The sequence below is a fragment of the Paramormyrops kingsleyae genome, chromosome 16 (genome assembly GCF_048594095.1).
Source record: "Paramormyrops kingsleyae isolate MSU_618 chromosome 16, PKINGS_0.4, whole genome shotgun sequence".
NCBI classification, from domain to species: Eukaryota; Metazoa; Chordata; class Actinopteri; order Osteoglossiformes; family Mormyridae; genus Paramormyrops; species Paramormyrops kingsleyae.
Window position 1 is genome coordinate 22,502,501 of NC_132812.1, and position 21,092 is coordinate 22,523,592.

General features: G+C 47.6%; 1 protein-coding gene across 2 annotated transcripts in view; it reads left to right on the forward strand.

The window, feature by feature from the left end:
- The first annotated feature begins 4,047 nt into the window (after window positions 1-4,047).
- The window catches only part of LOC111858319 (kalirin-like), a 142,071-nt gene continuing 125,026 nt past the window's right edge, over window positions 4,048-21,092 (forward strand). The window contains exon 1 of one of the 2 annotated variants that reach the window (XM_023839981.2): window positions 4,048-4,549. In XM_023839981.2, coding sequence (XP_023695749.1) covers window positions 4,483-4,549 — 67 coding nt within the window. In that variant the 5' untranslated portion in view covers window positions 4,048-4,482. The remainder of the gene's footprint in view (window positions 4,550-21,092) is intronic. The other variant, XM_023839982.2, reaches the window with a different exon arrangement.

The window sequence follows — 21,092 nt, forward strand, 5'->3', positions numbered from 1 at the left end:
GTATGGATGTATGTATGTATATAAAATCTGATTGTTGTTCCCTCTTGCACCTACAGTATTTCACACCTTATAAGTGCTGCATGAACCGTTTATTGTTATTATTTTAAGGGAAAAAATGGCATTTGCAATGTTTTCACAAACGCAGCACCCTAGAAATAAATAAATATGAAGCTGTATTCTATAAGGATGTTTGTTTAGTAGAATAGAATAGAATAGAATAGAATAGAATAGAATGCCTTTTATTGTCATTACATGGATGTACAATGAAATTAGGTGTCGCCTGAAACAGATTCAACACACACTAGTATAGTTCTGCATATTACGCTACACACACATACAAAGTAACAGCATGAGCAATATGGGCCAGTAAACTTTGAGTGTTTGTGTGTGCAAATGTCTATACAAGGTGGGAGTATTTAAATAATACTGGAGTGGTTCTATTTACCATGATCGCGATGAGTCCCTGGGATATTGCACTTATGTCCTATTGATGCCCTGGGTGAGAGTGAAGGACATGAGAATGGGGGGGGGGGCACTTAATGCAGTGAGCAGTTATTTAACCGAGCTCAGTTCTTTGACAGTGTTAAGGTATTAAGGTATTTCTATATTGTGTAGATTTATTTGTTTGTGCACATTATCATTAATATGTTGTTTATCTAATGATGTAAACATTCTGGGCATATATAATATAATATAATTTCATGTACATTTCATCGGTAGGATGGCAAGTAACTTGAAAGGCAAAAATCCTGCTGATGACAGAAGCCCCTTGATTTTCCTCGAGGGTCTCAATTTCTTTGCTGAATACGGTGTAAAAAAAAAGAGTTGGGGCTCAACTTAATAGGTCCCTGAGAGAGAGAATATTTTAAAAAGATCTGTAATAAGCTGCACACTTATTTGAATGTTTATTAACATTTTATGAAATCAATGGACCCTCAAGGAACCTTAAGAGTCAGGTTAATGAAGTCAAGTCGACGTTTCATCCGAAAGGTCTTTGGGGATTGGTACTAAATCAGACACTCTGATCATGCTGTTGTGCCATTTATGTGAGAGATATTACAGTGTTGAAAAGTAAAGCACAGCAATAAAGCTTAATCCGTCACAAAACAAAGACGCGGAGAGGAAGGACCCACTTACACGGGATTCTCCAGGCAACTGAGCACCTGCTCAGGCCGACCTGAACGCTTCACAGTGTACAGCGGCGTTAAGGGAGCTACATATAAAGTAGCAGACGTGAGTCACAGCATTTTTCATAGTCTGGAAAGATATCAGGACAATTTCAGAAAATGGGAGATTTCATTTTTTTAATCAGCAAACAGAAATATAGACACACACTTTGGTTGGTTGATTGTCATTTAGAAATCACACACAATATGAACATTATTTCAGGTTCATCATAATTTATCTGGACATAGGGACTGACGGGGTCAAATCATGTTAAGATGAAATATCACAGAATGCTGCAGTCTCTGGGCTGAAATACCCGCATGATTGTCTCTGACCCCTCGATTTACCCCGGCAACATAACTGCAGCCAAGAGCTGGGGGTTTAAAGGAGTTCCTCACTGAAACAGGCCAGTGAGAAGATGCAAGTCAGTACGCCTTCCGGAAGGCCGGTCGCCATGCGCTACTGTGAAAACTGCAAGCCGTTAAAACGTGAAGTTGACCATTGACAAGGGTCAGTCGTAGCCAGAAATATGCTGTAGGGCAGGGTTATTCAACTCTGGACCTCGATTCCAAATCCAGGCCGTGTTTTCAGTTCTTCCAGGTAGTTGTTTAATAATTACTGATTCTGATTGGTCAGAGGCTTCACACCTGACTGACAGGTAAAGGAAGGCTGGAAAACCAGCAGTGCTCGGACCTCGAGGACGGTGAGTTGAATAACGATGCTGAAGGGGGTGGGGGAGCTTTCTGCCGATTGGGTCCTAGGCAGCTGCCTAGATGCCTATGGCTAGATCTCTCCCTGAATATGCAGGTAAATGCCCATTTAAATATTTAGCCAAAAAACGTAATGCCAGTGTAGCCATGGTGAATCACTGAAGTAGGCTACCTTCATAACTGAAAATGCGAAACAAAAACAAACGTTCCTAGTTTTAAAACTGAAAAAAATATCCCCATTCTTAAAAATAAAGAAAAAAATATTTCCACAATGTGACGTAGTTCACAAACAATTTAACAAACCTTTTTCTTTCTCCCCAATTAATGGCGACCTCTTCTGAGGACAGTCAGAACTTCGGCTACAAAACGGACTAATCTGTGATGTCACTTGGCTGTGTCTTAATGGCATCTTTGGCAAAAAAGGGTGACCTGCATCTAATCCATGTCAGGATGGACACTCTGAGCTGTAGCAGCCGGATGAGTCTTTCAATCAAGCAAACAAACCAGTAAAAGCACAAGAAAAACTGAACTATTTAGCCGAGCACAGGAGCCTTTCAGCACAGGAGCCTTAAAGTAGTTTGTGAAACCTGAAGTAGCTCATAGCCTCCCTCCTGACATGGATTAGCTGGTCACCCTATTGACAAACCACTTTAAAATCTCTGGAAGTCCTGGTACAGGATGACGTGTTTCCCCAGGTGAGCCACTGGTATTCATGAAGCCCACGGGAAATGGAGGCGCTTGAGTCCGGAAAAAAAACACATGAAAGGGAGTGCTTAAAATTAAATAACAACAGTAAAAGCGGTATAAAAAAAATTATTATCGTCCCGTAATGAGGTCATGCTGTTCCTACGTAAGTCTCGCTGTCGCTGTCAGTGGTTTTGTTTCACTGCCTAAATGAAAGAAGAGCAGAAGCCTCCCACATGTCATTTGTCACAATTATGACGCGTCTGTGACAGTCATGGGGTGCTAATGTGAGTAAGGGAAAAGCGTTTAAGTCACCGCATTCCCCTAGAGGGCGATGTTGTTCTACATACTGATCTTTTTTTTTTCAATCATTGCCTTTTGTAATTGCATTGGTAAAGGCATGACCAATGTCTCACAGTCTCAGTCCTGTTTTAATTTCATTCTTGGAGATACGGCATATTGTGCCAGGCATTTCGATCACAACGTTAGGCCATAACATTTTTAATTTCGATTTTATCTATCTAAATGTAAGACTATTGTAATATATGTTGATCATAGAGGTCAGATTCCAAAACAGGGAGCCTCCGTTTGATAACCATATGATTACGCGACAACACGTTAGTGCGGCGTTATTGCAGTACTGCTATTTCTGTTTGATTTGGGGTCGTAACTGGTAGCATATTAATGTATTTCACATGAAAACAGTTTTCATGTGCACGGATTCGCTGTGTATTTTTATTTATTGTATATTGCCTATGGAGGATCTTTGGCATTTCTTACGTCTGCCCATAAAAGTGGCACCCAAATCGAAGTTCGAAGGATGATGCAGGGCAGACACAAAGCCCATTTCCCCGTTTGTCGAGTTCATAGAGAAAAAGTATAATTATACATTTTTTTCTTTTATATATGTATCTATAATGTTACTACGATCATTCTGTTTACCGCCCATCGAGGTTATGGTCCTTCGGCACTGTATAACATACTGTACATTGGATGAGTCAGTACATTTCACTATTTATGAAAACTACATCCTCACCTTCATTACGCAGTACTGTGATGGCGAGTCCCAGCATAAAACAACGGTCAATGAACCGAAACGAAATATGCATTATCTTTAATTTTTTTATGTCAAATTCAGGATCATTATTCTGAGCTAATTATAGTGTGCCTGAAGAAAGTATGAGTTTGCAGAGACGGCCAGTTCAAGGTAAAGGGATCAAATTGGGAAGGGAGGAGATGCGAGCGGTCCGCTGACGGGGGATGCTGCGGAGAGACTCGTGCCCATTGTTAGGGGCAAAGCCACACCAGCGCCCCCTTACCGGGATGCTGGCGAGTGCGATGGGCGAATTTGGCAACGAGTGAATATCTGTGCGACGAAAGACGTCTTTTAGACGGGCAACTTTTCGAAGTCTTGCCCGGGGGGGCCCAAACGTCCTGCTTTGCAGCAGAGCAGTCGCTGGCGTTTTGCAGATTGTCATGACATCACTGCCATACGCTGCCAAGGTACTCCTCTAAAGCAACCATATGTTGAAGCCGTGTCTGGGCGCATATATTTATTTATTTATTATGGAGCTGGGGAGGTGGGATGCTCAGATAAGTGGAAACGCTCAGCTGAACCTATCCTGCACTCCAAACCCATAGCTCAACCGCGTGTTTAATTTAATTCCCCCCTCCCTTCACGTAAAAGAAAAACCAGCGCCGGGCTCCTGTACTGGGCTGAGCCGTGAACAATAGAGCGAAATACGCCGCGCTGCTCTTTGTCGCTAATAAGTCGCACGGAAAACCACGGCAAGGAAAGCAAGCAGCCGAGACCAGGGACTGGAGAACATGGAGGGGATCGTGCACTGATTTTTATAGCGGACATCACTGGATATACTTTTCGTTAGGTTTTTTTCCCCCTTAAAATCAACAAGGAGAAATAATGAATTCGGCGGAGGCTGCGGAGGATGGACCGACTGACTCGGATACGGACGCGTTTTTTAAAGCAGGTATTGATCTATGAATGCATTTCGTCTCACTGTAACCTTTGTCGAGCCACCGATATCCATGACGCGATGTTCTGTGTATGAAGCACCGATTTCTTTTATTAATCTCTATCTAAGTCTTAAAGAACAAGCATCAGTATAGTGTTTTACTGTACTAACTTGAGAGGACACCGCCACAGTCAATCAGTGCCTCTGAACTGTCCGGAATATGTCATTTCTGACCTTATATCAGTTGGCAAAGCATGTGCTAATATTGGCAGATTATTTGCACGGGAGATGCGGCTGTATGTAAGAGGCCGGTGTCACTTTGCTTGGTCGGGTTACCGCACGCTTGTACGCGGAAGCTGTCAGTTTCGGTCACGACTCTCTATTTTGGCTGGTTTAACAGCCTCTTCCCCCCGGACAGGTTAGAATCGCATCGGTTGAAACTGGATTTTGCTATCAATTTTTTAACATGAAAACTAATATTTCATGAAAACTCGAATTTGGGGTGTAAACTTTAAGGGAAAAGCCAGCTCTTCTGCACGTACAGAGCAATAACATAATTTTGAATATTAAAACATAGGTCACATATTTTAATACCAGCTGTATTCTATCGTGGGAAATACTGTCTTATTTTGAACTTGAGATGTTTCAGTTCTGTTCAATGAGGTAAAGCAGACTGACAGATTTGACTTGCGATTTTCGGGCGGGTGCTAGTGTGTGTAATAGACAGTGCCCCCCCCCCCATCCCCACATCAGAATATAATATCACCCACAGCAAAGGGCAGCCAACTCTTGGCAAACCCTTTTGCATTGTTCAGGAGAACAAGGAAAACATCGAGGTTGGACATTAGTGTACGTAAAACGTTTTGTAATTATTGTGATTAGCTCTTGTCGACGAGGATGCTGGTAACTTTCATGTCAATGCGGTTCTTTGGGTCGCCCCTGGTGGAGGTCTGTAGTTTCCAGATTTGTGTTTACTCGGAGTGATGCTGGAAGTAGGCCGAACCTTTAACGGGTCTTTCGAAATCCCACAGGTTTGTCCGTGGAGTTCTGCAATTATTAATGTTTTAACGTTTAGATGTTTAATGTTTGCTATCTCGTTGTGCGCGTTTTGCGCGTCTCTCGAGCCACATTGATTCTGAGTGATACCGCAACCTGTAGATGCGGTCACGTGACTGGTAAGATATGGGTCAATGGCGACGAGGGTCATAGAAAGTGTTAGGCCCCCCACCCCCGTGGGTCCACAGCGGAATGCAGGCACCTGGACCTTAAGCCAGTGATTGGCTTCTGTTAACCAACCTGCCCTCAGTTTCAGGTCTTGTTGATCAGTGCTTCAGAACCTACTTTTCTGTGCGATGAGAGGACAGACTGCTCTGCAATGCTGTTTCATTCAAGAGTATCAGGAAATAGGAGCCCGTATCTGGTTGCTTGCATTATAATCAGAGCTGCGGTTTCTGTTTCTGGAAGAGCACACTTAGCCACTGCCTACCTTAGCAGATGTGGACAAGGAGGTAAGGACTGCAAACTGCAGAGGAGTGCAGAAGAAGTGTGTTTCGTGTCATCATTCTCAAAGCCCAAACTCTTTCCCCCCCACATTAAAACAGAATTGAAATGACTCACATATGGCTGAGTGCTGCTCTTTGCTGTGGTGGGGTGGCGTATGGGGGCACATCTGCTCCCCATTGGTGGAGATCCGTCATCGATGGATGTGTTTGCCTATTGTGCGCCTACCCCCCCCCCCCCCCACACACACACACGCCCCCACTCCCCCCCCCCCTCCCCAACTAAGAGTGCCGGGCCCTGCCCCAGCCATGTTTCCCAGCTGGGGTCCGTGCCCCCCCCCTGCCTGGGGCAGACAGCTTGGCACATAGTCGAATCAGCATTAATACATTCTCACCACATGGCAGAAAAAGGAGAAAGGTGTGTTTAACCTGCTCAGAGGACCCCCCCCCCCCCACACACACACACACACTCATTAAGAGCATATTAAGCATGGCACCCCGGGTAGGTACATGGATTTCCCCAGCGTTGGTGAGTGTGTTTGTTACATTGCTGTCTCAGTGACTCTCAGGAGATTCCATCCAAAATGTCCACTGAACCTGAAGCCTGTCATAGGAAGAGACACTGTGGCTGTGATGCCTGTCAGCTGCAGCCCGATTATACAGCTGAATATAATTAATGGTTATAATGACATTATCTCATAGATGTTAGACCTGTAAACTTCTAGGTATTAGTTCATTTTATTGGGCATTACACCCTGTTCCTGGATGGCTGGTCACTTTCAACAATACTGATCCAGCCCTTAAAATATGGTGATTAGATGAATTGGGTCATTCTGAATGGCGTCTTCCGGGGCTCTCTTTCAAATCGACCGTTTTTCTTTAATGCGTGAGTTGCCACTTGTTAATAGGGTAGTTGGGCCCACCAAGGTGCTGTTTAACAACATCTGCCATCGCCGTGCGAGGAGCTTAATCTGCGTGGATAACTGGAAATGACTAGCTGACGGGAGCCCGGGGATCGATGTGCTGATCATTCGAGCACCAGGCCAGTCGGCTTTCTTAGTGCCAGGAGTATGGCGGGCAGAGCGAGGCGACCGGTTAATGAATCGCCTGAAACGTGGCCACCAGCGAAACAGCATATGTTCAAAAATGAGGCGATGGTTTGTGTGTGAGGCTGGGAGGAGCAGCAGTGGTGTGTGTCTGGATTTCAGTGGAGCTGTTGGGGAGAGGGGATGAAGATGGAGGCGGGGCCTGTTTGACTGTGGCATACGTGGTCCTGGGGATTTCCACTCATGTTCCTGATATGCAGGACTATGTGACAGGTGGCGAGGACTGAATGTCACACCTGAGTTGTCTGTTGTGCTTGGGCCTCCAGCAGTGACTCAGTTGTCTAGCTGGCTCGTGTTTCTCGCTCGCGCAATCTGCCCTTCGGACTGAGAAGCGGCCCAGCGAGCGACGGGCGGCTCAGGTGGGATCTCAGCCTGACTTGCTGTCGCTACATGTGACCTGTCGGTTTGGCCGTTGCTTCCTGCATGCTTCTCAGAGTCAGATGCCCAACAATGCCCCGGAGGAGTGGGGTGGGGGGGGGGGGGACAACTCTCAGCAAATGTCCAAACATTTACGTTCGTTGGGATTTCCTGTCATCACCCTCAAGTTCGAATAAAGGAAACACTGAGTCCTGGGTTGACATTAACCTGGGATGATGCTGCTACTGTTTTGTGTCACACCCCCCCAAAAGGGAGGAATGGCCAGACCAAGAGTGCATCCTGCCAACCGTGGGTAACATGAACTGACCCTTTCAGCTATGAGGCCGATGCTAATCATATTTAGTCGGTTCCCTCTGCCGGTGCCCTGTAGGTCTTGATCCCTGTCCTCTCTTTCAGAATGGGTTGGGGGGGTCTCTCAATATGGCAGGGGTCATCATGTTCTCATTGTTGGGAAGGGGTTTCTGTCCCCGTCCACCACCTGTGGGGGCACTCGTGGGATGACCCAGCTCTGGGCAATGTAGCAGATGGCTAATTGGGCAAGAGAGAATCCCGCTGGGCTGATTCAGAGGGTTAAAGGAGATTTGTGGGGAATTACTGAGCCCTGGTTCGAAACAAAAGGGAAAATTGGGAGTGGAGACCCCCTCCCATCCCAGGGTCCTCCTTCCCCGGATCTATGGATAATGGACCTGGCGGGTAAGAAAGCACGGCTGCCTCAGCTGTAACGGATCAGGCATCACTTGAAAGAGGCTTTTAGGGAAACGGCCCCCGTGGGCCACGTGTTTGTGATCATTTCAGACGAGTGCTTCCCATTGTTTGTTTTGATGGCTCCGTGACTGGACCGCGTCCCCTTTCGTGTCAGCTTGTCACATCCCTTAATGCTGTACAGGATCGCCACTGTCGGGTCGTTGCCGGGGGGCTTGTTGACACCTCGCCTCAGTTACTCAGGTGGAGGGGAGAGAAAACAGCAGTTTTTTCATCCTTCACATTTTCCAGTTTAAATTATCAGTTGTTAATTAAGATTTAAGCTAGTAATGTAATTCATCTGATCAGTTTTTTATTGATTTGTATAAAAAGTACAGGTATATATTTACACACTTATATATGGATTATATAAAAGGATGGATGGATGGATGGCTATAAAATACTGGATAGGTACCAGTTTTTCTATCTTGCTATAATATGCTGAGCGGCTCCATTTCCTTGAAGGATGACATAGGGTTTGGGGTTTTATGTACAGAATTCTCTGTCCCAGCATTCATTGTGCAATATAGCAAATAAGCAGTCTGCACATTTGCCTAGCCTTGCAAATGGCCTCATGGTGCAGCCGTTGTGTCATCCTCGGGGGAATACAGTGCAGGTAGGTCACACTGTGAACTGCACACCAAAAGCCCTACTAGCGGTTAGCAATAGCAGGTAGCAGTTAGCGAGCGTGGTTGTCTCAGCAACTCAGTTACTACTAAAGCACAAATCCATCCATCCATCCATCCATCCATCCATCCATTTTCTGTAACTGCTTGTCCTATTCAGGGTTGTGGGGGGGGGGGGGGGGGGAGTCTGGAGCCTATCCCGGAGGCTATGGGCAGAAGGCGGGGAACAACCCAGGATGGGGCACCTTCAGAACAATTAGTTTGTCATTAAATAATAGCTAAGTGATAGCATAACACTACGTTATTTTTGACCTAAACACTATATGTGTTACTAAATTACCTGCTTTGAATGTTGAGTTTTCAAAAAAGTTCTCTGGTGGACACATGTAGCATCTTGCATTGTGGTGTCCATCGAACATTGTGGTGTTCAGCTGATGTCCTGTTGTTGATTTGGGTCGGCCGAGTGATGCCGTGTTGATACGGAGCTATGGTGATTTGGACTGATACACTTTTGATACACTGGATTAAAAAAGTCAGAATGGTTGTTGATGTTAATGAATAGGGTGTTAATATGGTGTCGATTTGGTGTGACACGGTGTTGACATCCTGATGGTGTCACAATGTTGTGAACTTAAGCGGTGGGCTGGAGCAAGTGCAGCGGCTGTGGTCCTCCTCAGAGCCTTCTCTCTGCGACACGCCTTTTACTCTGGAGGTCAAGTGTGTTGGCACAATTACTTATAAGTCTAATTAGCCACTTGAACTGCTAATGGGTTGGGTGGCCGCGCTCCCACATGGGAGTGGATTTCTGAGTGGTGGGTCAGCAGGAGCCTCTGTTGGGATGGGGGGGGGAGCTTTCTTTTCATGTGGGTGGGGGGTGGGGAGCTGTGGAGCACAAACCTGGGTTTTAGCTGTAGTACAGCAGCGGGCCAGTAAGCAGATCCCTGCTCACCATCTGAGGACAGGTAGGGTGGAGCAGGAAGATGGGTGGAGAAAATACCAAAAGCCACTGGCATTTTAAAGGTTAACAACGTTAAACGTGATCGAAAGTGTCTATAGGCGCAGCCAAGGCAATTAAGAACTTATGAGAAGCTCAGAGAGTCCAGTTAATGGTCTGAATCCCATTCTTCCCCCAGATGATGGTGTTGCCCTTTTATTAGTGAACACAGACCTTTGGATGCAATTAGTTAGGCTACCTAATTGGCCTTTGTTGTACCGAAAGCCCCAGACGGAGACGCCGATACCGGCATACATCCTGGAGGCCACGTCTGTGTAAATAAAAGAGTCTGCAAAGAAAAAAATGGCTGAAAAAAAAAGGATTCAAACAGCTAGCTTGATTTTTATAAACCACAAATATTCCTCAAAGTCCTGAAGAACAAGACTATGAAGAACAGTCCCATTCCCTGAAGGTGCTGTCATTTTCGGTTTCCAAACCCCGCAGACGAATGTCTACGGGCAGCTGCGTTTCAAAAATCAGCAAGGTGACATGGAAGGGAACTGGAAGGCGTTCATGAATAATTTATTGGATGGCCGCACTCTGATCTCCCACAGGCCGTCGGAGCTGGGGGAATGTCACTGAATCCGACAGCGGCGTGCGGCGGGTTTAGAGACCGTGTTTCTGGCTCCCGTTTCTGTCCGGCCAGTAGCATGGAGAAGACGGCCAAGCCCGTTAATTCAGACCAGTGATTTTCTCGCCGCGGGGGCCATCTTGGACGGATGTCTGCGTGATGGCCTTACTCAGCAACGACTCTGTCTCGCTTTCATTTTCCTCGGGTCATGGGGCCCATAAATTTGCCACAGTGCATGGCGGCAGGCGAGGGTGGGCACCCGTCGAGCGGCAGTGAGTTTGAACCACCCCCGGACCGCCACACTGCAGTCTGCTGCGTTCAGCACCGTTGCCGCAAGCTTGGCTCGGCGTCAGCGTGTGCGGAAAAGGCCAAAAAGAGTGGAAATGTGCCCTGGGCTAGACGGAGGAGTGTCCCAGGGGCTGGGCAACATCACCAATGCCTTTCATCAGTCTGATGCTTCACTCCACAGAAGGTATGTTCAGAAATACCCCTGGATTTAAAGCAGCCTTTTCCCATTTTTTTTCCACCCAGTTACAATGGCTGTTTGCCTCGCGGGCTGTGATTAACTGGGTGACGTGGTCATTTTAAATCACTAGCACTGGCCCCTTTTAACCCCTGAGGACGGCCCATCTACCCAGAATCCTCCACTGGAAACTTAGACCGTGCCTTTCGCGTTTATGGGTTACGTGTAAACTTTAGGAATGCGGGTATTCCACAATAAGGGAAGGGGGAATGTAATAAAAATGACGACAGTGAAATGGCTCATATTTCCATTTCTGCGTGCCCATCTCAGTGGGGGGGGGGGCTCAGATGATTGATGTGACAAAAGACTTGAACCTCTCGTTAAGGATGAGCCCATGGACAAAAGGCTGTCATTAGCATCCGAGTCATGCCAATATAAAGCATCAGAGCAACGACGATCCTGGTTGTTCTCTGTTCCAGCCCCTGTCGTTAACAGGATTCTCTTTAATTAATCATGCACCCCTCCTTCTTCTTACTGCACAAAGAGGATTTTTTCGTCCGCTGTCATGTTTCTCTCGGCAAACCGCCTCTGATCATATCTTGTATGTTATATCTTAGCCTTATTGTGGCTTAACTTTACTGTCGGCAAATTTTACTGGCAGTGTCGCCTCTGAGACCTGTGGGCTGCTATGAAGCTTTGGGATTTAGTTGAGGTCGGCCTTAATAATGTGCCTGGCTTTATGTCCGGAAGCTAGAGTTACTTGTAGGCTCCTTCTGTTCCCCGAACCCTAGCGCGGGTCTGGAGAAACCATCTCTAGGTTTTGCAGGAACTACTGGAAAAAGGCAGGTGCCTAAGAAGGAGAGCATGTCCGCTGGTACTCCGCTTCTAAGAGGTGCGCTCTCGCCCTGTGTGACCGCAGCGATGGCTTCCTGTCTCTGCTGGTCCATGTGATGTCAAGGCAAGGTGCAGATCATCTGGGAGCACCGACAGAGCCCCGGTCATGAACAGATGGCCATAGGTGCAAATCCCAGAAAGGACCATGCTGTTGAAACCTTGAGAAAAGATGCATAATCACAACATCTGACATTTAACGTGTCAGAAGCACGTTCGTTTATTTCTTCTCCAGAACACCTTCATGTCTCTAGGCAGGGAAACGGGTTGGTCCGGCTTGTGAAAGGGTCCAGTTGTGAAGTTAACTGAGAGAGGTTGGCGGGGGGGGGGGGGGGGGGCGGACTTGCCTGGTGAGTTAGCGCAGCTGGTGGATTAATGGGCGCACTGGGAGTACTGGCAGCGGGGCCTCGTTGCGTCGCTGCCAGCCTAAACAAACCGCGTGATAAACGTTTCAATCAAGGCAAGGAGTGGGGGGACATTTTTAAAAATTCCCATATTATCTTGGCCCAGCGAAGGAGGGCCCAGCAAATTGCACCAGCGACCCGTGCTTTGGACCCCTGTCCGGTCCATGGCGTGGTGACTCAGCCGGCAGCAAAAATCGAGATGGACGAACGGGGGGGTGGGGGGCAAAGCGGGGCGAGTGAGCTGCACAGGAATGATTGGGAGCGAGCGCGGAGCCCAGCATGGTCAGGAAACCCACCCCACCCTACGTTACGTGGATTACGTGAAACCAAACCGAACTTAAAAAAGCATGAACTCTTTGGCCGAATGAACCGCACTCTGCAGCACGTAGACATCAATCCCCACCGTTTAATTCTTTGCGGTTCTAAATTTTCAGCATGCAGCGTCAGGGCGATCGATCGCCTACGAAGCGCGAGGAGAGTCAAAGGGCGCCTGATTAACGAGTGCTAATTACAAATCTCCGGGAGCAGACCGGGCTGATGGAGCAAGACTGGTGGGCAAATTACAGACTGCACACCAACCAAAGAGAAGCCTGTTCTTTAATCTGAATAAGTAACTGGGACTACAATTAAAAATTAAACCGCCGGGGTGGGGGGGGGGCACACTGTCTTGAATGTGGGTAACACACCAATTACAGTGAGATAAAACCATACCATACCAACTGGAACAGGAAGATGCCATTTGTGCAATTAGAACACAGTAGTAACAACTTTTATTACATCTGGTTCCCACGCATGAGGTCTGAGGTTTATTAGTGGGGGAAGGAGATTGAAGGAAGGAAAGAGAGCTGGAAAAATGTTTAGGAATACGCCGGGTGTCATATTTAGAAGCGGCAGTCAGGCCTTCCTTGCAGGATTCTGTTTCCTTATTGACTGTAAGTTCCTGCTAGAGCAGAAATCAGGTAAAATGCAGACGCTTGGGTGTCATTCACCCACGTGGCTTCTCCTCTGCTGCAAGGACATCGCCGGGGCCCCCAGACCCAGGGGGCACAGTCGGCCCAATTGCGAAACTGGGCCGGCCGGTTGGGAGAGGATACCTCGACCTTGGCCACCTTTGCAGTGTTTCAGAATGTTCCGACACGAGGAAAAAAATAAAGAAGTGGATGTGCCTTCCCCATGCACCCTGAGATGTAAAAGCAGTCTTGTCATTTTGGCAAGACAGTCAAAAACACTTCTGCCCCCCCCCATATTAATTTTCGATGAGCTTTGCGCCCGTATAGCCAGCTTCTTTCTCCCACCCTCACAACTGAATTGTGTGTCATGTGTCGACACCCATCCGAGTCTGAGCACGCTGCTCCCGTGCCGCTGCTCCCGTGCCGCTGCTCCCGTGCCGCTGCTCCCGTGCCGCTGCTCCCGTGCCGCTGCTCCCGTGCCGCTGCTCCCGTGCCGCTGCTCCCGTGCCGCTGCTCCCGTGCCGCTGCTCCCGTGCCGCTGCTCCCGTGCAGCCTCTGCGCTTTCCGACTAGCTGCATGAGCGAAAGCAGGCCGCATGCCTGCGACCGCAATGGACTGAGCAGACCCGTTGGAGGTTTGCGCTGCAGTTCCAGCTGCTCACAAGACGCACATGAGCGAGAGTTTCTCACCGGATCCTGGTCCCATTGCGGCCCCGAGCCAGCTGACCTAATATGGCCTGATTCGAAAAAAATGTTAAATATTTATTTTTTATTCTAGTAGTTTTTTGGACTCATTCATTTGAAGAGATTGAAACAGCATGTTTAAACTGTTCAATTTGTATGGAAGATTTATTTATATACAGCCATGTTTTTTTTTGCTAAGCTTTTACAAGAATTTTGTTATGCTATTGAACGTGAAAAGAGTTTCCGACAGGGGGTTTAGGGATGTAAATTGATGGCCATCTGGGCCCCTTACCTATTACACTGAGGTCAGCACAAATAAGACACACTGTCAGAAATAGTCTCACCTAGGTGTAGAAATCAGTTTGGCCTAGAGAGTTCTAGAAGTGCTTGTTTATGCATAGAATGCTTCCCACAGTTCCAGAATGTCCCCTGTCTTCTGCTAATAAGTCTGGAAACAGAATCCCTGGGTGCAGAACTGGGCTCCAGCAGTAACCAGATCTTTTAGGACAGGAGAAGTGTGAGGCTTCTTTCCTGGTGGAGACAAAACAGAGTGAGGGATCCTCCCAGTGTGGAGATACCTAACAGAACCGGGTTGTGTGAGGTCCCGTCTCCTCCGAGATCTTATTCAAACACATTCCGGCAGGATTTCTTATTCAAAGTTCCTCCTCTATGTTTCTTTAAGCAATTGGTCAGCCATTCAATACCCTGTTCCCCATTTTTTCCATTCTCTCGTATTATCGGCCTCCGAGTGAAGCGTATTTGACTCTGACATTATTTAATTCGCAGATTATGGGTGCTTTATTCTTGTTGCTGGTGCGGTTTTTGTAAGGGCCACATTTTGGCTCTGAGATGGGCTGTATGGCTCTTTTCTTTGCCTTGAAGACCTATAGATGGCACAAATGAGGCTTTGAAACACCGCAGTGGGTGGAATTACCAGTGTGTGGTTTAAACCATCCTGTCATCCATCTTCCAACCACTCATTTAGCAGTCGGTCACGGGGGGGCTTTAGCCAATCCCAGGCAGCATAGGGTAAAAGGCGGGGGACACCTCAGGTTTTAACCAATGGGAGTCAATGAGCTAACCAATGAAACATGGGATAGCTATTAATTGACAGAACCTCCAACCAATTGCAGTTTGCTGGTTGGTGATTGACAGTATGTTTAAGCAATTGCTTATTAAAGCCCGTTTTGGAACTTTTTAGAGGTGGATAACGACCCAAGTATCACAGGTTAAGTGCCTTACTGATGGGTACCACAGCTGATAATCTGTAACCACAGCGAATCTCAAACAGCAAACATCAGCCAGTGTGACCTAACCTGTGTTCCTGTGCGCTGGTACTGAACCCGGTCACATTAATTGACATGCCAGGGGCAGAACACAGATTGCCCTAGACATCAGAGAGCGGCTGACATTTTGGACATAATTCATCGCTCAATTTGGAGAAGCCTATTAATTCATGTCAGATTAATGAGTTTTCCTGTATGCCTGGGCATTAACTGCTATGGCCACAGCCAGCACTGAAAAAGGCCCCCTCTTTCGTAAAGGGAAAATAACTCAACTAAGCAATATATTAACATGAACAACAGATGTGCTGACTATATTTAGCTCACCTCTTACTGTAGGCTGGCCTTATTTCAGCTTATTCCATTGGTTTGCTTCTTGCTTCATCTGAAAGTACATTTATGCCTTTTGTTACCAATGTTTTAGATGTTTGCATAGCTGGAAGCTTCAATAACATCTAAGGAGAATGTGGAAAAAGGCCCAATAGTGTAGCTTCTTATGCGGCTACCGTTTCGGGCATCCTCTGTATGCTTTTTCTTGAAACACTCACACTGGTCACCGTTACAGGCTACTGGATATGAAATAATCGTTTTTCATTTTATATAGTCAATTGTCAGTATACCGCTGCATCGCTCCCCTCTGCTCCGGTTCTTGTCACCCATGGAGACAACCCACATTTGGGTTCTTCACCATGAACCCCCTCGGTGTCCTGGTGTCGATCCGTGATGCTCATCTCATCGACACATTCTGTGTCTTTGCCTGAGGAGATGTAGATGGCTACCTGCCTTCTTCTCCCTAAGATCAGCTGCCGCTGATCGTTCTCGTTCGACCCACCGCTGCCGCTCATCTAGGAGACGTGAACCTGAAGGAATATTAAGCTTTCTGTGTGAACATGGACCTTCCATGCCGGTGAAAACATCCTCGACGAACGTTTACTTTGCGGCAAATAAAAAAAAACGGAAATGCATGATGAGCAGATATTTGGAGACGCACTTTCATGGGCAGCTGTAAAGATGCAGGACAGATTTTCTGCATTAAATGACCAGACTGTCACTATAAATCTTACTGGTGCCCCATTCTCCTAAATTTTCTGTCTGGTAGCAGATGCCATCCTCACGGTCTGCAAATCGATTCTTTACGGCCAAACGTGTACAGCTCAAAAGATTTAAGATCGCAGTGCGTGTGAATCATTTTACTGGGCCCTGCTTTAACATTGCTTTTCTGAACATTGCATCACTGCTGAATGGTGGGGGCAGCCTGACCAGTCTGTGAGGGGTGGTGAGCTTTCAGATTTCAATGTGCAATGGGATTCAACAGCCCATTCTGGTTTATTTAGGGTCCATGGTTGCAGGGTGTGTGAACTGCAGCTGTTTTCTTATTTTTTTGGCCGTATTTTTTCTTTTTCTTTAATGGCAGGAGAACCTGGCCGATACGGCAGATGAAACACGGAATTATGGTTTTCCCTCAAAGCCAATTACCCAGAAATGTGCACTATGCGAACTCTAAGCGAATGCAGCTAAAAATAGGCTGACGCAGGCGGCGGTAGAGCGGGAGTTGGCGCTCGCTTCATTAGCCTCCCACCGCCATGCCTGTTTTCCCCGCGCGTCGATGAGGCCCCCATTCGCGGGAATGCTAAGTGCGCCGTTTCCCGGGGACCGTGCCTTTCCTGCTTTGGCCCTCAGCTGGGGAGGGGTGAGAATGTTTGCGCGGCGTCTGTTGGGTGCCGCCACTTTCCTGGGTCATTAGTCCTGGAACATGGGGCATGTTTACCTTCTGAAAGCAATGCCTGTGGACGTGTAAATAGCTGCTAATCATTTAGCATTCCAGCTACGTTGTTTTCTGTGTTTTTAACACAGACTGGATATTTGCGCTCAGCATATAGACTTTCGCCTGATGGATGTCCACTCACCAAAAAGTCTATATGGTGAGCATCCTATTGTGTTTTTATGCTCTTTTCTGCCTAGCAACCGGCAGCTCTGTGGGTAAGGCATTCTTAGGGTCACATGACCAGTGAGCGTTCTGTACCACTGTACCCATGCCATCATTACTATGAGTCTCCTGTACAGCAATCCCACAAAGCATCATAGCTTCCTAATTATTATCCAGTACAGGTCTGGGGGTGGGGTGAAGCCTGGCCCAGGCAGAACAGGACACGAGGCAGGGGTAGAGCCTGGATCGGATCACCAGGGGTGACTTTCTGTCTTTGGTCTGTGGGAGGAGACCTGAGTCTGTGGAGGAATCCCACCTCGTTTGGGAGGGAGACGCAGAGCGGAGGTGGGATTTGAAAGCCCAAAGCTCAGAGGTGTCAGGCAGCAGCCCTAACCGCACAAGGTGTCACATGCCCTTGTAAATCTAATTTCGGTTTTGGCCCGGACCCGTTTCCTGTGTGTCTTCTTGGATCGGAGAGTGGGCAGGCTGGGAATCGACTGTGGAAATGCCCAGATTTGGGTACTGCTGACAGCATCGGAGCAGGGCTTCATCCCCCCCCCCACCCCACCCTCAAAATCCCTCTGAGTGGGCAAGCAGCACAGCCCAGCCCTTAGGACATGGACCCATGACCCAGCTGCTGTTATAGCCTCAAGCAGAATCTGTTTTATGCTGTTTGAAATTAAGGCCATAAAAGCAAATAAATGCAAAAATCGCCACTGTAGGGTAGGTTTGTTACAGGGTTGTTGCAGCATAAAAACTGCCCCGGGTCTCAGTGCATGATGGGAGTACACAGCAAGGACATGGGGAGGGAGGGGCGGTGGGGGGGGGGGGGGGGGGGTTGATTTGATGTATGTGACGCGGTTCTCAATGCCGTTCGCTGGCTGCGTGCATTCAGGTTGGGACTGGAGGCAGATACAGACCCCCCCTCACCCACTGCTGCCCTCCTGCTGTGCCCACCTTCCTGTGGAGCCACCCCCCCAGGCCCTGGCGGTCGCAGCTTGATGGCAGGCGAGACAGGAGGCCTTTGAAGTCGGGGCAGGCCTGCACCCGGGGCTGACGGCTCATTACTCCAAAGCTGTGCATAGCATCCAATTCCGCCCCCCCCCCCAATCGCCATCAAGCTTTGGTTTGTGCCTGACACCCATTACGAAGATCCTGTGTCAGTGTGGGGGTGTCAGAGTAACACTCATCTCCCCAGGTTAAAGACAGGTTAATGAATTCCCAGGCGGCATTGATGCCCTCTCATATCAACTCAGTAGGTCCCAATTACCTCCCAAAGTTTACACCACCCCCCTCTAGGGAAGCAAGCTCCCCCTTGTCTCTGCCTTGACAGCCCTCACCCCCCCCCCCCACACGATAATCAACGCACATCGTCGGTGACATTCACACCCACGCCTCATGTCGACGATCTGTAGTGGCCCGTTTTCCTGAGTAAGTTTTCCTGCGTTAGAGATTCGGGGACACCCTGCTAATGAGCTGTGATGATGCGAGACTTGTACAGGGGGGAGAAGTGTGTCTTCTGGGCATCCCTGTGTGTGTGTGTGTGTGTGTGCGTGCGTGCACGTGCATGTATCTATACATGTCTCAAACACAGAGCGAGAGAGAGAGAGAGAGAGAGAGAGAGAGAGAGAGAGTGTCCTTATGCCAGTTGATTACGGTGAATGTCCACACAGCCGTTAGGGATGCATTCCCACACTCCTTAAGGTTCTCCACCTCTTAGTGATGGGACACCACGCCTTTCCGCATCAAACCTACAGGAGCAGGTGCTCTAACGGATGTGTTAGCATTTGTAGCATAGACACAGAGCCTCCTGCAGGAATACCCGAGACTGCAAAGAAGACCTCCCTGTTTATATGCTGTTGCATTGTGGCCGCCTGCAGCCATCCAGACCATAATGAATATTAAAGGTCCTGCATGGAGCAGTATTCTTGCCAAGGTGCCCCATTCCCATATGGCGGGGACCTGACAAACTGTCTGTAGCCTATTTGCTGAATGGCGCACGCAGGTGCGAGCTAATAAACGTACTAACAGATTTGTATTGGAGCCTTAGGTGAAGTCATCTGTCACTTTGGTAACGCTCTGCCCACCGGAGAGGCCCTTAACCTCTTCTGATGTATCTTCCCATGTAGGCCAATGCCTCATAATTTGATTTTTGATTATGATTATGCTTTCAGTCTCATCTCAAACTTGGATTTGGAAATAAAGTAGTTTAAAGACTGAGAGGCTGTGTCTTCGTGGTCTGTCATAGGCAGCATTCTGGAAGACAGATCCCGCGGAGACATTTGGGGGGGGGGGGGGGGGCTGTCAAATTACTATGATGCAATGTCTCACTGGTCATTGTGTGAAGTGATGTCATGTGGTCATCAAGTGACCCAATGACACGTGTGATGTCATTGGGTTAGCTCGATAAATTTGATGCTGATGTTATCTCATCTGGTTATTTCACTAGTGCTACAGCAATGTGTCACCTGGTCATCTGATTAGTATGATTAGTGTCTAGTGGGATGACACTGCATGATGTCACCTGGGTATCTGATCCTGGGTCATTATATCATCTGTGCTGCTTGGGGACATTTTGTGACATCAGACAGCCATTTGATGGCACCCCATGCCATCTCTTTGCTCTGATATGGCTTTCAAATCTGTTTCTCAACATGAATCTGCACAGCATAACATTTCCCTCGTATCCTCGTAAGATTCTCCCTCTGAGGATTTGGATACTGCGTGATGCACAGATCACTAGTTCGTGGTGGATTTGACGTATTAAAACAATATTTTACAACATTTTTAACGTAAAGCAAGATGTGCCAGGTCTGCTGTATCAATACAGCCGTAACAAATACTTAGGAAAGCTAAACAAAGAATAAAAAAGCTTCAGAACTTTCCAGCAGACTTTGGAGTTTCCCTATGCACAGGCATATACTTCTGGGATCGATGTATGTGAGGCAGCATGTGTATGAAATAGTCTATTTACAGACAGACTTCGGGTTAAAAACATCCAACTTACAGACAACTCCTACTTACGAACGGACTGCCATAAAGCCTATTATATGAAAAAATTTGGGTTAAATACAATGGGCCGTAATAAGGTATGCACGTACATATAAGGTAATAAGGTACGCACGTACATATAAGGTAATAAGGTACGCACGTACATATAAGGTAATAAGGTACGCACGTACATATAAGGTAATAAGGTACGCACGCATTATTTCGTGAAAATATTGCACGGCTTCTGCGGTTCATCGGCTCAAGATACAGTACAGTACCATATAGAGATACTTTTACTATTACTGTATAATTATTATTTTTATCATGCAGCGTATTACTGACCATATTATCTACAAATTCGACTAAAAGATAGACTTAGATAGGAGACCTTGTCCGTAAGCTGGGGGCTGATTGTACCATGCAGTTGTGTTTTGATGTCACTGGTGTGGCACAGTCCACGGGCAACCGCTTATTCCGAGGTCGACACCTCCACACCACGGCTGCTAGTTTAGTGAAAAGTGTGGCCACGCCTCCTGGGTTCCAAAGAGGGGGGGGGGGGGTTTCACACATAACATGGGCTGTGCTGGGACTCTAATGCGGCCCGCTTCCTGCCTCTGAGAACTCTGAAATTGGCAATTGGCCCAGTGAAGTGATGCTCGGGCTTTTTGAGACGGTCCCTCCGCTGATGAGTCGTGGCTCGAGGGGAGCACATGGTCATTCTGATACACAGCCAGCGTCCAAACGAGTCCAAACATACATAGGATACAAAGAAAGAACTTCCTAGCGGAGCGAAATGTGAGATCCCAGCCTTTTATCCAAGGTGAGCACAGCTGGTGAGGACAGATCGCGGCGCTGGGCTCAGCTGACTTTGCGCTTTTTGAGGTATGGCTGCATATGGCGCCGATTTCATTTGCAGGTAACATTTCTTTGGGTTTGGCCCTGGAAGGGCCCAAATTAGCATGCAGCGGCCACGCAGGTGCCGGCCTAGAGAAAGAACCTAGGCCTGGCCGAATTTGGGTCCCCTGTGTTGACTCATTACGTTTACAAACAT